This window comes from Gossypium hirsutum, chromosome D12, assembly GCF_007990345.1.
Source record: "Gossypium hirsutum isolate 1008001.06 chromosome D12, Gossypium_hirsutum_v2.1, whole genome shotgun sequence".
NCBI classification, from domain to species: Eukaryota; Viridiplantae; Streptophyta; class Magnoliopsida; order Malvales; family Malvaceae; genus Gossypium; species Gossypium hirsutum.
The window spans coordinates 42883829-42901119 of record NC_053448.1 but is presented as its reverse complement, the minus strand read 5'-3'; the positions used below and the strand labels follow the sequence as shown (position 1 = coordinate 42901119).

Genomic DNA, 17291 nt, shown 5'->3' with positions numbered 1-17291 from the left:
CCAGCGACGAATATAGGTTAGGGGTGTTACAAGAGCACACCAAAATTCGAACGCAGAAGACGAACTCCCAATCAACTGATTATGTAGTGAAGCACTTACAGTGGAAAGAAGCCAGGCACACAACGGCGAATATTGCTATTCATACTGTGCATACACTAGATTTTCAACAGGAAGACCATCAGCCCCAAACAAACTCTCTCTGGCTGTATTTTTCTTCTTGTGTATGTAGATGATTTAATCGTGACAGGTGATGTCTGCTCCAACAATTTCTTGTGACGATATAAGAACCATTTCATCAATGAAAGAATGCAATCTGTGAGTCTTGATTACCAGTAAAACATGCTGGTTCCAAGCTAAGAAATTACTATCATCGACTAGCACTGCTGCTTTCTGTGAGGCAAAAGCAAATGGATTGAAAAATTTTCCAGTTGCTGATTCTGTCAAGCTTGTAGTATCCATAGCTAATGCAGTTATTAGAAGCAAGAAAAAAAAGCCCTGCTCTAATACCATATTAGAAATATGAAAGATGAGAAAATTTATTAATTTAACTTAGCAATTACAATCAAACCTTTAATACTTATACACCAGAAATGAATCACTAACAGAGTAGAAAACTACCCTTAACTACTTAACTAATAATGAACTGCTCTTAATTAATTCAAGTTACTTAGTTACTTCTAATATTTACTAATGAAGGACATATATATTTTCATCTTCAACAAAAATAGTGACTTAAGAGCATTCTTTCAATTTTTCATTCAAATTTATCTCTTTTTTTTTCATTAAATTATAGAAACTACAAAATATATGTTAATAAAAAAAAGAAACATATCATACCATTAAATATAGTAATAATTATAGAACGAAAATAAACTTAAAAAAATTAAAAGAAACTTAAAAAAATATTTTAAAATAAACTAAAAAAAGTAAATAATTAAACTAATAAAATAATATTGAATAAATAAATTTTGTGTTAATGATAAAATATGAATACACTCGTATAATTAATTTCTAGTTACATTTGATGGTATAAAAAATTGCTTCAAGTTTCTCTATCATTCTAAGTAAGTTTTGCTAACTACAACAAGGCTTCATAATAAACTAAGAATGACAGACTATTTTAATAAACTTAAACACATCCATACTAGAGGTGTTCATGGGCCGGGCCCGAAAAAACTTTTAGCCCGATTGCTAGGCCCGGCCCAGAATATGGGTCTCAGATTTTTGCCCAGGCCCGGCCCGTGGAGAAGATATGAAGCCCGGGCCCGGCCCGGCCCGTTTTTTTACTTAAAACTAATTGTTATTAAAATTATATCAAATATCAAATTATATGTTTTTTGTATATACTATATAATGAACAAAAAAATAAAATAAGATTACTTATTTGAATTTAATTACAAACAATCAATTCTTAAAAAAAGAGAATAAAAATAAAAAATGATTATACAAGTAATTACAAAACAATTAACTCAAATTTAATTACTTTTAACTTTTTAACTTAAATATTTTAAAGTTTATCATATCATTACATTTTTATGCTTTTAAATGATAACAAATTAACAATATTATACTAAATCTGTTAATTTATGGCCAATTTTGCATTTCCCAAAGGTAATTTATGGCCTCACAATTTTATACTAAATCTGTTTGTTCTTGGCTATATTTTGTCTTAATTATTTATGGCCTAATTAGTTATTTACGAATGGTATATAGAAAGCATTTGAAGAAGACTCTTCATTTTGGGATTGTTAAATAGACTTGATAAATCTGCTTATGGCAGCTTGTAAAAACTGATTCTCACCATTTTAACAAGGATTTGCACTTTCAAAAGTATAATTGCAGAAGAATCGAAGTGAAGAGAAACTAAAACTTAAAACTTTGGGGCTTCATAATAACAAAAAGATAACATTTTTCAACAGTTCATAACATAAAAATAATACCTTCGAACAGTACATAACATTTAAAAAGAAAACAAAAACAAATCTTTGGACAGCATAAAACATAAAGCATAAAAAGTAATACCTTCGGAAGTTGCAGAAGAATCGAAGTGAAGAGAAGTAGAGAACAACAACAACGCTAGCGTCGTGGAATTGGAGCCTGGAGGTGGAGTCATTGAGGACCGTACACCGGAGGTGGGATGGTTGATCGGTGGAGGTGGAGGTGGGGTTTTTGATTTGGGGAAAAAAAAAGGAGGGAAGGGAAGGGGTTAGGGATTCTTAAGTTTGAACGGGTGGGGGAAATGGGAAAGGTAAGTAGGTAACTAAAATTGTAAATGTAATAAATAATAATAATAAATATATATATTAATTATAACCGGGCCGGGCCAGGCCCGGGCCAAAAAAGTGGTACCCGAGACCCTGCCCATATTCTAAACGAGCCTATTTTTTTGTCCAATCCCATATTTCGGGCCTATATTTTTACCCAAACTCTCCCATATTTCGAGCGGGCCGGGCCATGAACACCTCTAATCCATACCCACCAGCACAAATATACCAACTAATTAAAAACAATAGAATTAGCTTATGCAGGTATGTAATACTATTTTAAAATAATCACAGTAAGGAAGACGTTTTACTTTTGTTTGAACAATCTCCTGTAGGTATTTTAGTTTAAGTCTTTGTAGACACTTTGTTTTATTTTATATCCACAAAAAAATACAATTGATAGTAATAATTAATAAGATAAAAAAAATACCTGTAAAACCTTTCAAATCAAAGTAGTTTGGGTTCAAACAAATGGTTTGAATTTTTGGTTAAAGCGGATAGATGGAAACATAAAAGCAAGAAGTATGTGTGTGTTCATCTCGTGAAAAGATATAAAGTTTGGTTTGACTTCACATTTTCCATATACCCAATTTGGTGTTCAAATCATGAAGTCAATGAATCTAAGATGAATTTATGTTGTTCATCCTTTTAATTTTTATAAATTTCAAGGGTTTCCTTAGCATGGGTGTTTTAGTTAAATTATATTTTTAATAGGACATAAATTGTATTTTTTAATGATATTAAAGAAAGGGGTTTAATATAAAGTAAAATGGAATTAGGGTGATTGAATTATAATCTATCTTTATTTTAAAAAATAAATATATTTAAATTATCAATTTGGTCATGTTTTATGGTGACTAATTCTGTCATAATTATCCGGATATAATGTGTATTATTTATAGTTACAATTGTGTTTGTAATTGTAGCTAAGAAAAAAGAAGAAGCACGTGAATATTTGTTGAATATGGTGAAAAGTATATTACAATTACTGTCTAATAATCTTTTAATGAATAACTCAATCTTTAAAAGAGTTCTTATATCTTATACCATGTTCCATTTGAAGTGATTAATAACGTGTCTAATCGTCGTCTTACCTAGACTTATAGTGACAAACCACTCGGCCAATTTTCCTTGAGCTGACATATGAAAAAGTAACACATGGCACCTTGAGATCATAGCTAAAGGTATATAAGCCCTTAGCCACAACCAAAAGAGGGATCTCTCTCCTCTTCCTCTCTTCACTCTCTCTTCCTCCACCAGTCAACTCCATAATCATCACAACTGAACCATCGTACGTTGTGGCTTTCCGCCTTACCCTAAATAAGGTGGACTGCCTTACATCACCGTCACTCAACCTTGTCTAATCCTAGTATCAACAATTTTAATTTATTTAATTAAAATTTAAAGGGACTGGAATGGGTAATTTATATATATATATAATAAAAAATTACTTTATTCATGTGTCACATGTAGTAATTGGTCCCACGAGATAATTTATAAATTTGTTGTTCCCTAAAATTGACTATTCATCCCTTTGGAAAATTGAAAATTGAGATAAAGTTGGATGAGCACTTAGTGTTTTTTTTTTCGTTTTTACCTTTTTCATCTCATAATGCACGTCCACATCACTTCATATTCATTTTCGCCTCTATATGGAACTTACATCTCTTGCATCAAAAAGTTGAAAATCTTATGTTTTTCTAGTTAATAATGCATAAAGCAAATATTGGATGGATATATTAAAACTACTTCAGATTAAGACTTTTAATAATTGTCATTTATTTGTTGATTGCACCTTTATATAATAATTATAGTATATGGTGTCTTGATATCTGTTTCATATGAGTTTAAACCATGTGATTCCATCCCTCATCTTATATTGTATAAAAAAATTAATTATAACATATAGTCAAAAACTCATTTTCATGTCTCAATTATAGTGTCTCAACTTCTATTAAGTGCAGACGTTTGGTTCACGAAATGTAATTATTAGTATTAATGTCACATTTTAGAATTACATTTTTATGTTTGGATGATATTACTAGCGATTTCATGAATGGGAATATAATGGTAATATCATTACCACTTAGGTAATTTTACATTACCTTAGTGATGTGAGATTTCTGATAATTTTATCATCATTCTTACCAAAATGGAAAAAATATTAATGAATCAAACCTTGCTTATGGAATTAGAAATTGAGGGTAGAATAAGGATGTGATCCAAAACATTTCCACTCAAACCCCTCCATTCAAATTCTTTAAACTTAACAATCCACCATTTTAAGAGTAGAAATCTATCGAGTTTGGTTCTTTTGTTGAGTTGCTTGAATCAGGTAAATCTCTTTAATTTTGAATTCAAGAGGTTGTGGAGCTGGAAGATCTTTTTTAGGCTTTGTTTAGTTGAGTGAAAAGAAAATTGAAAATATGGAAAATTGAAGGGGTGAGGAAATAGAAAAATGAAAAAAAAATTCTTTTCGTAGGTGTGCATGGTAGGAAAGATGAAAAAATTAAAAGAAAAAGTAATTTTCTTCCAACAATTACTTGGTAGAATTGAAAATCGAAAGGAAATAAAATAAAACATTTGAAAAATGCATCATTTTAAACTAACATACATATCTCTTTTATTTTCTCTCCTCTCATCATTCCAATTTTGAAGGATTGATTTTTGTGCATTAGGAAGGAAAATGATAATCTCTCTTCTTTTCTTTCCTCTCATTTTTTTCCCTTACCAAGCACACTCAAATTTTATTTTTTTTTCCACTTTTTCTCTCCCCTTCCATCCCTCCACTTTTTCATCTAACCATGCACACCCTTAGGCTTTGCTTGTAGGGTGTGGAAAGAAAATTGGTAAGATGAAAACTTAAAAGGATGGAAAAGTAGAAAGATAGAAAATATAATTTTCCTTTCTATAGGTGTGCTTGATGGGAAAGATGGAAAATTTGACATCCGTTGCTTGATTAAGTTGAAAATGAGAGGAAAAAAATGAAACATTTGAAAAATGCATAATTTTAAACTAACATACATCTTACCCTCATTTCCTCTCCTATTATCATTCCAAATTAGAAGGATCGGTTTTTATGCATTAAGATGGAAAATGGTCATCTTCCCTATTTTCTTTCCTCCCACTTTTTTTTTCTACCAAGCACACTCAAAAATTAAATTTTTACCCTCTTTTCCACTCAACCAAGCACACCCTTAAAGTACAAGGATTCATACTAGTCGTGCTTAATAGAGTAACAATAAAGGTGTTTTTGAAAAGGAGAAGGGTGAATCTGATTGAGGAACAATGTAGGTGCCAATGGTGCAAATCTCATCTCGATGATATGAAGTATGCCATGTTCGAATGCACTTGGATCTTAATAATCTGGGTATTTTAAAGAATACATATTATAAAACATTTTCAAGCATTTAAAATTTCAAACATATTTGTTCAAATAGCTCGATATGTTTTTAATGTTTTTGATTTGTCTAAAATCCATTTCGAATTGTTTTCATTAACTTTGGCCAAAGGATCTAGCCCCCAAGATTGATGATCAGGTTAGCAAAATGCATTTTCCAAAAGGGGAAAGGATAGGTCCCTTGTGAGTAATGACTAGTTTTGTAACACCCTAATACCTAACCCGATTATCGGGTCCAAGCTACAAGATGCCATATTCGTTGTCGAAGTAACTGCAAACAATTTCATTCAATTTAGAACCATTATATATTCAAATATGAGTAATACACACGTATAATATGTTATATGATTACTTTCAGGTCTTATACGAGCTTACGAAAACTCTTTTGCTAACCAAGGTCAAATTAGGATCAAATTGTAAAAATTTCAAAGTACCAGGTTGATGTCGCAACTTCAGGGTTTTCTCATCGTGACAGAACATGTTGACTTGGCTCGTTTTAACATTGAGAGTACGTATCCGCGACGTAACTCTTTGTTTGGTCTCATTGCGACGTTGAGAGGAATGCCAACGTGACTGACTGTTTTCTAAAGGTCTAAATTGATACTAACAAGCTCCACCTAGAAAGCCAAATTACCTCAATCATATACCACTTTAGCCAATTATACCAACCTAAATTTTACATTTCTAACATATCTTATCATATATGCATTAAAATACATACAATTGCTTTCTAAATTTATACACTTATGGCAAATTTTCAAGCTCCTACTATATTGTCATACACATTCATATATAGATCACTATTATGGAAACATATTAAACACTTCAACTAAGTGTCAAACTCTAGTACAAAATCAATCCATTTGACCATTCTCAAGTTACCATTTCTAACATTAAAATTCATAAGATTACGTATTATACCAAAATTGACTAAACCTAGGTACACGTCGTATAACAAAAAAAAGGAGAATATACAAACATTGTTGAGTCAAGGATCGTTTCTTGGATGTTAAAATCACTTCTTGGGACCCTGAGATGTACCTATACATTCCCACAAAAAAAGCAAACCGTACGCTGAGAGATAATTCTCAGTGATATTTCCATGATTCAAGACAATATGGTATAAGTTAAATCAATTTCATATATTCATTTCAAATCTCATTTTCATCCAATCAATATGCCATTCATACCAAATTTTCAACCAATTTGTCAATTAGCATATGTAACTAAAGTACCAACAAAACTATACAAATCAATCTATATATGTTTCAATTAATCAGTCTAAAGAATATACTATATTAAAATTTAGCATTATTGATGTTCACATTTCTATTCAATTCATAACATACGACCATATTAACATACTATTTCCGAATAAATTCGATTGATTCATCATGTTTTCATATCGACTATCTAGGCTCGTATATTCGGTTTGCATAATCTTTCACATGCTATCAATATTCATATATTGCAACTTAACTTTGAATCATCAATCACATTATCAAAACCAATTCATATATCATTTATCAACTTTACAGATTATAACCCTATTAACCTGACTTGGACTCGATTGGATACACGGATCCCAACCAACACCAATTTAGCACCTAATGTCTCATCGAAACGTCCGAAGTAAATAGATTGTGCCCAACGCTTATCGGTATAACTGAAGTAAAAGTTATGTCCAGCACTCATCAGAACGTCCAAAGGAAAATGCATCTAGCGCTCATAGACATATAGTTGAAGTAACCCATACTCAATCTCTCCTATGATATGTTAACTATATCCGACTCTACTCGATCAGTTAATAGGGTAACCAATTTTCCAATTTTATTACATAGTTCAATTGACATGCTATCAATCTCAATTTATCAACAATTCATCATTTTTTCAAGACATATAACATGTTTCAACTCAATTTCATACCAAATGTCATAAACCATTAGGTTTGCTACTTTCCATTTTATTCAATTTAGTCATCTATCTCAATATACCATATCAATCTCCACAATTTAACTCATACAATCGTTTATATACTCACCTCTTTACTGAATCACGCAGTTTAACATGAATATGCAATAATTAAATTGTTCTCGAAACATAGAAATACAAACCGAAAACTCGAGTCACTCGCCTTTCCTTTCCTTCTCGATGGCCCAACGTCATCTTTAGCTACGAATAATTATTCAACAATAACACAATATCAAATTTCATATCAAATCACATTTAATTACAAAGGCAAACATATTTTGCAATTTATTCAATTTAATCCCTAAACCTAAGACAAACATAACTTTTGATTTAGAGTTTCAAATTAAAATCTTATTTCACATATACTCATTAGGGACCTTCTTCCTACCGATTTCATAATAGTTTTTCATTTTATTCAACTGGGTCCCTAATTAAAATTTCAAATTGACAAATTTTGACAGAAAATACTTAAGATTTTAATGACTAAACCGAGATTTTTAAATAAAAAAGGTAAAAGGATTGAATTTTTAAATTTTTTAAATATATAAATTTTATCTAGGAAGTAACAATATATTTTAACCTACTATATAAATAACTTAGTCCTAGAAAAAATAAAATTACTAAATGCATTTATTAATTAATGCATATAAAAATTACACAACTATTGGCTTGGTTTGATTCTTTAATTGGTTTAACCATTTATTTTCTTCCTATATTAGTATAGGATAAATTGTGATTTTCTTTTAATTTTTTTTATAACATTATGGTATAGCATTAATATTTCTTTTGGGGGGTAATATAAATATTTTGAAATGAATCTAGACTAGGAAAGAAATCTATTGTTGGCATATATACTCATGGTCAACCACACCATTAGCTTATAAATGCTAAGGCAATAGTAATGAACATAAAATAGAAATATGTAACAACCACTAAGCAATGTCTTCATATTCACAATTTGATTGAGAAACATGGCAATGGCTATCAAGTAAGATCATGTCTTTCATTTTGGGTTCTATTAGTACTTTTCTATTTTATTATTTCTCTTAATTAATGTATTATTTGATAGGTATAGTATATTTTCAATTAACTCTTCTGCCTATTAAAGAGTATCTAAAGGTTATGAATAGGAATAGGCATTAAAAATTTTTATTGTTTTGAGTTTTTCAATTTTTCTGGTGTACTTTTATTTAATTTTCTGCATCTGTTTAGATGAAATTTTTGGCATACCTATATCACATGCATTCATGACATGTTTCTTCAGATAATAATAACAATAATTTTTATTTGATATTTTTGTTTGTTTCACTTACAACCATATAAAAGTATTTGATTTTGGAACACTACAATTTTTTTAAGCTTTAATTTTTATCAGACATCTGTTTAGTACAAATTCCAACTGTATTATCCTCATTCTCTATTCTTGATATTGTATAAAAAAATTAATACATTCTTTTCTAACTATAAACTTTTTCTCACATTTTCTTGTAATTTTAATATATTGATTGACACATTTTGTATCACATTTTAAAATATTTTTTTCCTTTTACAAGTAGTGTGCCATTAAATTTTGTGCCCAAATTTTTTTTAAACTAATTAAAAATGCAAGTATTTTATTTTTAAAAAAAATAAATGCAAGTACTTTAAGGAAATAATTTTTTTTAAAATATGCAAGTCAATAACTTAAATTCCTTCAATTCATATCTAAATTAATATAAATTTAAAATAATTTGAATCTTAAATGACTAAAATTTAAAATGATTTAAGCAAGTAATATGAAATAATAAACACTAGAAAATATATGAACTCATTAAAATTCACTTAAAAAATTCAATCCTCAAATTCTAATGAACTAACCTTGAAATTCACCAAAACCTAAAAGCTTGAACTCAAAATTAATTCAAATCGAAATTACTTAAAACATTTAAAATCAAAATAACTTAGGGTGCGTTAGGAAAATCATTTAAAAGAATTGTTAAGGCTATTTGGAAAGTCCACCTAATAATTAGATTAAAAAATAATTACTTCTAATCACACATAACATGTTTGTGTTACATTATAAATAGTAAATTTATCGAATTGAGTGTAATTGAAGCATCCAATTACAGTATTAAATTAGTAATCTTGATAACTATAATTTTTTTAAAATATTCATTTTTTAAGATATATTACACTTTGCGGAATGAACATGTTTATGGAAAGGCTTTTAATAATTGAATTTGGGTGTCATTATTGGTAATCACATATGTGTGACAAGTTTGGGTAATCATTATAGTTAGTATGTCTCGATTAATTGAGTTTAATTGGAGAACTCCAATTACACACTCCAATTCTTAAGAAAGTGAGTTATTAACATTGACGACTTCCAATTCGTTTTAAATAAAATTTATTAAAGGAAAGAAAATATAAAACCTAATGTAAGAAATTAAGATATAATTATATTATTCTAATTAAATACATACATTTTCTTATAATATTAATATTATTACTCTAATAGTTATATTCTCTTGCAAATATTATGTGCAATGGCGAAGTCAGAAAAATTTTTTTAGGGGGTTGAAATTAAATTGTAATTTTTACAATAATAAAAATATAATTTCATCATTTTAATAGTCTATATCTTTATAATTTTTAAATGATTAAATCAAAATTTTATTATTTTTTTAGGGTCAAAACGTAATTTTACCTTTAGTAATTCAAAATTTTAAAAATTTTAAAAAACTTAAATGGAAATTTTTATATTTTAAGAGGGCCGAGACCCTTACCAGCACTCCTAACTATGTCATAAGTATGTGATATCTAAAAATATATAAAGAAAAATTAAAAATTCTTATAATTACAAGACGTGATTATTACGCTTGTAGTTAGATGTTCTTTCTATTATTTTTTAGTTCAAACACTCGTTTAACTCAAATTGAGTCTATTCAAATAGTTAGGTCTAATGGCATATATGTATACTTCAAATCCTCTTCAATATCATATTAATAAAATTTATTTAGATATTTCTTAGACAATAACTGTGAATAATTAGGTATATTTTAAAATAAAATATTTGATGATTTGTCTTGAGAGTCTTCATGTGTCCGACGTTGTTCTTTCTTTAAATGATTAATATTATTTGTTTGGTGATTTAATTGGTACTAAGTGTGATTATCGTTTGCATGATTGTTATTTCCAGTGGCAGCAAGTCATAAACTTTCGAAGGAAAAGAACCAATGTAAGTATACATGTCTCTAAATAGCTCAAAACACAGAGAGAAAAGCCAAAGACTGAGTTTTTTTTTTTTTTCATTTCAGCTGCCCTTTGAACTTTGGGTATGTAAATGTTTCTCAATGACTACTTTTTCATCATTTTTAGTGATTTTGGGGATTTGGGTTATGCATAAATGATGGTTCTATCAATGGTATGTTCTTCATTCAGTGTTCAAATGATGATGAAGCTTTCAGCTTTTGATGCCAAAAACAGGGGTTTGGTATTGTTTTTTTAATATGAATCATGACTGCCCTATGTGGGTTTTTCTTTTCTTTTCTTTTTTTTGGCTCATGGAATAAATTTAACCAAGGTGCTAAATTTATACGTCCTCAAGAAAGTTATAATTTTTTATTTAATGTGAATTGATTTTTTTACTTCAAGGAGGCTTTTTTATTTCTTTCCTGGGATTAAAACAATGATCTTAATGCTGTGTCTGCCTGGTTTTCTTTGTAAAAATTTTTATTCCTGTTTTTTAATCTAAATCTGTGGAATCCAAAAACTGAGGTTTTTGTTTTAGTTGCTTTTAGGATAAGAAATCCTTTGAATCCTCAAATGTTGTACCTTAAATTCATTGCTGCAGCTGCAGTATAAATTCTGAAGTTGTTGAGCATCAACCAAATTAATATAGCTTGAGAAGTCATAACAATGGCTACTGAGAATGGCTTTAATGGTGATACCAACTTGCACAAGGCCTGCACATCAAAAAGCCAGGAAACCAGCAAAGGAGATGAGAAAACCAACACTGTTCCGTTTCACAAATTGTTTGTGTTCGCAGATTCAACCGATATCTTGTTAATGATCGTTGGTACAGTCGGTGCGGTCGGGAACGGTTTATGTATGCCCCTTATGACAATCTTATTCGGAGATCTTGTTAACGCTTTTGGACAAAACCAGAGTAATAACCAAGTGGTTCATGTGGTCTCAAAGGTATAGTTATGTCTTATAACTTGTATTTGTTTTTCAGTTCTTGAAATGAAGGCATCATTAACACGATTCTTGCAAAAATCATAGGTTTCTTTGAAATTTGTCTACCTCGCGGTTGGGGCCGGGGTGGCGGCGTTTCTCCGTAAGTAAATCTCTTGTTTTGAGTTCTTTATGTCTCATTTTAACCAGAGATTAAGGAAGCTTGGACTTGCTTTTCAGAGGTGAGTTGCTGGATGGTCACAGGTGAGAGACAAGCTGCTCGAATAAGGGGCTTGTACTTGAAAACCATATTGAGACAAGATATTGCTTTCTTTGATGTTGAAACAAACACGGGAGAGGTCGTTGGACGTATGTCTGGTGACACAGTTCTCATACAAGATGCCATGGGAGAAAAGGTATATATATCGAATCAATGAACAAGTCCTATGGAAATCATCATATAGAACCAATCATCGAAATGTTTACGTATTTGTTTTGCAGGTTGGGAAGGTTTTACAATTGCTGTCCACATTCTTTGGAGGTTTCATTATAGCATTTGTCAAGGGATGGCTTCTAACTCTTGTCATGTTGTCATCTATCCCTCTCCTTGTAATATCTGGTGCAACGATGGCTGTCATTATATCTAAGATGGCAACTCGTGGACAAACTGCTTATGCTCAAGCTGCCACCATTGTTGAACAGACAATTGGTTCAATTAGAACCGTATGTTCTACATAAAACACAGTTGTTGTTTTTTAATATATGACTAATTGTTTCATCTTATTCCAGGTTGCATCATTTACTGGTGAGAAGCAAGCCATGAGCAATTACAACAAACTTCTTGCTACGGCTTATAAATCAGGTGTTCATGAGGGAACTGCTGCTGGACTCGGTCTCGGTGTAGTTTTGTTGATCATATTCTGCAGTTATTCTTTGGCTGTATGGTTTGGTGGGAAGATGATTTTGGAGAAAGGGTACACTGGTGGTGAAGTAGTTAATGTGATTATCGCTGTATTGACCGGTTCAATGTAAGTGAAAACTTTAAATTTCGACTTAATTATGATGCATGCTTCATAGTTCATAGGCTGAACCCTTAATGGTTATGGATGTTTAAGGTCCCTGGGGCAGGCATCGCCATGCATGAGTGCATTTGCTGCTGGTCAAGCTGCGGCATTTAAGATGTTCAAGACCATCAATAGGAAGCCTGAGATCGACCCATACGATATGAGTGGGAAAGTGTTGGAGGACATTCACGGGGATGTGGAATTGAGGGATGTTTATTTCAGTTATCCAGCCAGGCCAGAAGAGCAAATTTTCAGTGGATTCTCTCTTTCTATTCCATGTGGTACAACAGCTGCTTTAGTTGGAGAAAGTGGAAGTGGGAAATCAACTGTAATTAGTCTTATAGAAAGGTTTTATGATCCACTAGCCGGTGAAGTGCTAATCGATGGCATTAACCTCAAAGATTTCCAACTTAGATGGATCAGGGGAAAGATTGGCCTTGTTAGCCAAGAACCTGTGTTGTTTACATCAAGCATTAAGGATAATATTGCATATGGAAAAGAAGATGCAACCATAGAAGAGATACAAGCCGCGGCTGAACTTGCAAATGCTGCTAAGTTCATCGATAAACTACCTCAGGTTCTAATCCCTTTTCTGAAGAACATGATTATTTCTTGTTCGTATCATACATTTTATAAAAGATATGTCGACTTTGAACTTCATATGTAGGGGCTAGATACCATGGTTGGAGAGCATGGGACTCAGCTTTCTGGTGGACAGAAGCAGAGAGTTGCAATAGCAAGAGCAATTCTAAAGGACCCTCGGATTTTGCTTTTAGACGAAGCTACAAGTGCATTAGATGCAGAATCTGAAAGAGTGGTACAAGAGGCATTGGACCGCATAATGGGCAATAGGACTACGGTCATCGTTGCTCATCGTTTGAGTACCGTGAGAAATGCAAATACAATTGCCGTAATTCATCGAGGAAAGATGGTTGAAAAAGGTAGGTTAAAAGAATGTCTTACTTGAATTGTTTTAACTTGTTCATAACGGAAGCTATGTTGCATAGAACAGCTAGAAAACGTTGCGAAAACAAAAACAAACTTAGAAGCAATCTGAGAATTCTTGATTATATCAACCTGATTCATAAGCACATGAGTATGCTTTACAACAAAATCTAACTACTTCATAACAGAAGAACTAACCTCTAACTGATTTCAACAGACTAACTGACATTAACTAACACTAGTTGAACTGATTGAGTTGGCTCAATATGTTGAGAGATGCATTTGCTTAAGCACTATTGTTAATAACATTTTGTGAATCGGTCAGGGTCACATTCAGAACTACTCAAAGATCCCGAGGGAGCGTACTCTCAGCTTATTCGGTTACAAGAAGTAAATAAAGAGTCAGAACAAGTAGCAGATGTATCAGAAGTTACCCCAGAATCATTTAGACAGTCAAGCCTGAGAAGATCAATGAAGCGATCAATCAGTAGGGGATCATCTATCGGAGATAGCAGCCACCATTCTTTCTCTGTAGCCTTCGGTTTGCCTACTGGAATGAATGTCAATGATTCTTCAACAGTAGATACCGAAGACCCTTCCAAACAGCCATTAAAGCAGCCTCTAGAGGTTCCTATCCGTCGGCTAGCTTACCTCAACAAGCCAGAGATTCCTGTTCTCCTACTTGGAACTATAGCCGCTGTTGCCAATGGTGTCATACTGCCAATTTATGGTCTGCTGCTTTCCCATGTGATCGAAACATTCTTTAAACCACCTGATGAGTTGAAAAAGGATACGAGATTCTGGGCACTGATATTTATGGCCCTTGGCCTGGCATCATTATTGGCATCTCCAGCACGAACATATTTTTTCTCCATTGCTGGATGTAAACTAATCCAAAAAATCAGATTAATGTGTTTTTCGAAGGTGGTTCACATGGAAGTTGGTTGGTTTGATGAACCAGATAATTCCAGTGGTTCAATCGGTGCAAGGCTCTCGGTTGATGCAGCCTCAATACGTGGCCTAGTTGGAGATGCACTAGCTCAGATGGTATCAAACCTTGCATCTGCCATTGCTGGTTTGGTCATTGCTTTTGTTGCAAGTTGGCAATTGGCTCTTATAATGCTAGGACTAGTCCCTTTGATAGGATTCACTGGATATTTTCAAGCAAATTTCATGAAGGGATTTAGTGCAGATGCAAAGGTATGCTCAAAACTATCGACCTCAATATCTAATGCATTATGTTATATGCATATAATTCATTTGGATGTAAATATAAATGGTTACAGATGATGTATGAAGACGCAAGCCAAGTTGCTAATGATGCTGTCGGGAGTATAAGAACAGTAGCTTCATTTTGTGCAGAGGAAAAAATGATGCAACTCTATAGCAAGAAATGCGAGGGTCCATTGCAAACAGGGATTAAGCAAGGGTTGATTAGTGGATCAGGATTCGGACTGTCATTCTTTTTGATGTTTTCTGTTTATGCTACCAATTTCTATGCCGGAGCTCAGCTTGTCAAGCACGGTCACGTAAAATTCTCAGATGTTTTTCAAGTGAGTCTAAAATCCAGTTCTATTGGAACCATTTTGAGACCTATTCACTATGTATATAACTATGAGAATGAGACTGATATCTAGTTTTGCAGGTTTTCTTTGGTTTGACAATGGCAACTATTGGAATTACTCAATCAAGCTCCTTTGCTCCTGATTCCAGCAAAGCCAAGTCAGCTGCTGCTTCCATATTTGCAATTATCGACCGCGAGTCTAAGATAGACCCGAGCGATGAGTCCGGGACAACACTAGAAAACGTGAAGGCAGATATCGAGCTTCATCATGTTAGTTTCAAGTACCCATTAAGGCCAGACATTCAAATTTTCCAAGACTTGAGTTTGTCTATCCATGCTGGCAAGGTAACAAAACAATCCATTTGCCATTTCATAGAGACTAAATCATACATACGTTATTGTCAACTTTTTTTCAGACTGTTGCTTTGGTTGGAGAAAGTGGGAGTGGGAAATCCACAGTGATTTCATTATTGCAGAGATTTTACGATCCAGATTCGGGACATATCACTCTTGATGGAGTTGAAATCCGAACCCTCCAATTAAAATGGTTGAGGCAACAAATGGGGCTTGTTAGCCAAGAACCTGTTTTGTTTAACGAAACAATCCGTGCCAACATTGCATACGGAAAGGGAGGAAATGCAACCGAGGCAGAAATCTTAGCTGCATCAGAGTTGGCCAATGCTCACAAGTTCATAAGTTCATTACAACAGGTGAGAACTCGATAACAAAATCCGGGTTTAACTCAGTGCGTTCATACAATCACTTTATAATCAATTATCATATAGGGTTACGACACGGTAGTAGGAGAGCGAGGTGTTCAATTATCAGGAGGACAAAAGCAAAGGGTAGCCATTGCACGAGCCATAGTTAAAAGTCCGAAGATACTTCTCCTAGACGAGGCAACGAGTGCGTTGGATGCCGAATCAGAGAGGGTGGTTCAGGATGCATTAGATAGAATCATGGTGAACCGCACAACAGTGGTGGTTGCTCATCGGCTGTCGACAATAAAAAATGCAGATGTGATTGCAGTGGTTAAAAATGGTGTCATTGTAGAGAAAGGAAAACATGACACCTTGATAAATATCAAAGATGGTTTGTATGCATCTTTGGTTGCACTTCACATGAGTGCTTCCGCTTCATAAAACTATTTTCTTTTTTGGTAACCATAAGGATCATTTTCTTATTCTTTTCTCTGCTAGCAAATCTGATCTTATACGCATTGTATTTTATAATAAACTTATGGTTAAATTACCCAATAGGTCCTTGTACTATAGGTTGAAATGTCTATTAGAAAATTGAGGAATTTAACTTTGAAGCAAACTGTTAAATTTACTTGATTGATAATTTGGTCTTACTATTGCATATAATATGGGAATAAAATATCATGAAGTCAATGAATGTAAGATGCATTATTGTTCACCGTTTAATCCTTCTAATATTTTTATAAATTTCAAGGGTTTCCTTAGCATGTGTGTTTAGGTCAAATTATATATATAGGACATAGATTAGGCATCTGCTCACTAGCAATTTTTTAAGCCTTGGGATCGTTGGAGTATGAGGTCTATTCAACATTATTGGACTTGGTTCTACGAAAAGATTCCTTCTCTTTCCTTAGAGCTTCCATCTGATCTTCTAAGGGTGCACTTTGTTATTAGAAAGGCACCATTTTATACCCTACTGTGGCGAGAACATGTGACAGAACATGAGACGGCTTGGTAAAGACCTTCCGTTGGACGCAACTCACGAGCAACCTTCTGCTTAATGCCTTTTGTGGTAAGTCCCCATTCAGAACCATTCATGATCAACCCTTCACAAATCCCATTTGAATCATCTAGAGACCATCCGTTATGAACTCTCCGTGGGAATCACTGATGGACTACTAAGTTATAACAACTTCATACAATCTCAGCAAGGAGAATATTAGAGTA

General features: G+C 32.6%; 1 protein-coding gene across 3 annotated transcripts; it reads left to right on the top strand.

Annotated features, from left to right (window-relative positions):
• The first annotated feature begins 10505 nt into the window (after nt 1-10505).
• LOC107945990 (ABC transporter B family member 4) lies at nt 10506-16717 on the top strand. Of its 3 annotated transcripts, XM_016880168.2 has the most exons (14): nt 10618-10852; nt 10932-10949; nt 11468-11814; nt 11899-11953; nt 12031-12206; nt 12292-12513; nt 12580-12818; nt 12906-13431; nt 13522-13795; nt 14125-14999; nt 15086-15352; nt 15445-15708; nt 15780-16073; nt 16149-16717. In XM_016880168.2, exons 3-14 carry the CDS (start codon nt 11533-11535, stop codon nt 16503-16505), a joined length of 3831 nt encoding a protein of 1276 aa, XP_016735657.1. In that variant the 5' UTR covers nt 10618-10852; nt 10932-10949; nt 11468-11532; the 3' UTR covers nt 16506-16717. The 3 variants fall into 3 exon arrangements, with proteins under 3 accessions (XP_016735658.1, XP_016735657.1, XP_016735656.1); XM_016880169.2 differs by lacking the exon at nt 10932-10949 and having other exon boundaries at nt 10506-10852; XM_016880167.2 differs by having other exon boundaries at nt 10618-10949.
• Nucleotides 16718-17291: the final 574 nt, after the last annotated feature.

Bases quoted from the DNA above. Each gene is read 5' to 3' on its own strand.
- LOC107945990 (XM_016880169.2), top strand. From the start codon at position 11,533: ATGGCTACTGAGAATGGCTTTAATGGTGATACCAACTTGCACAAGGCC. The intron at 13,432-13,521 runs GTTCTAATCCCT...CTTCATATGTAG, and splicing joins TCATCGATAAACTACCTCAG to GGGCTAGATACCATGGTTGG. The intron at 15,000-15,085 runs GTATGCTCAAAA...AAATGGTTACAG, and splicing joins GATTTAGTGCAGATGCAAAG to ATGATGTATGAAGACGCAAG.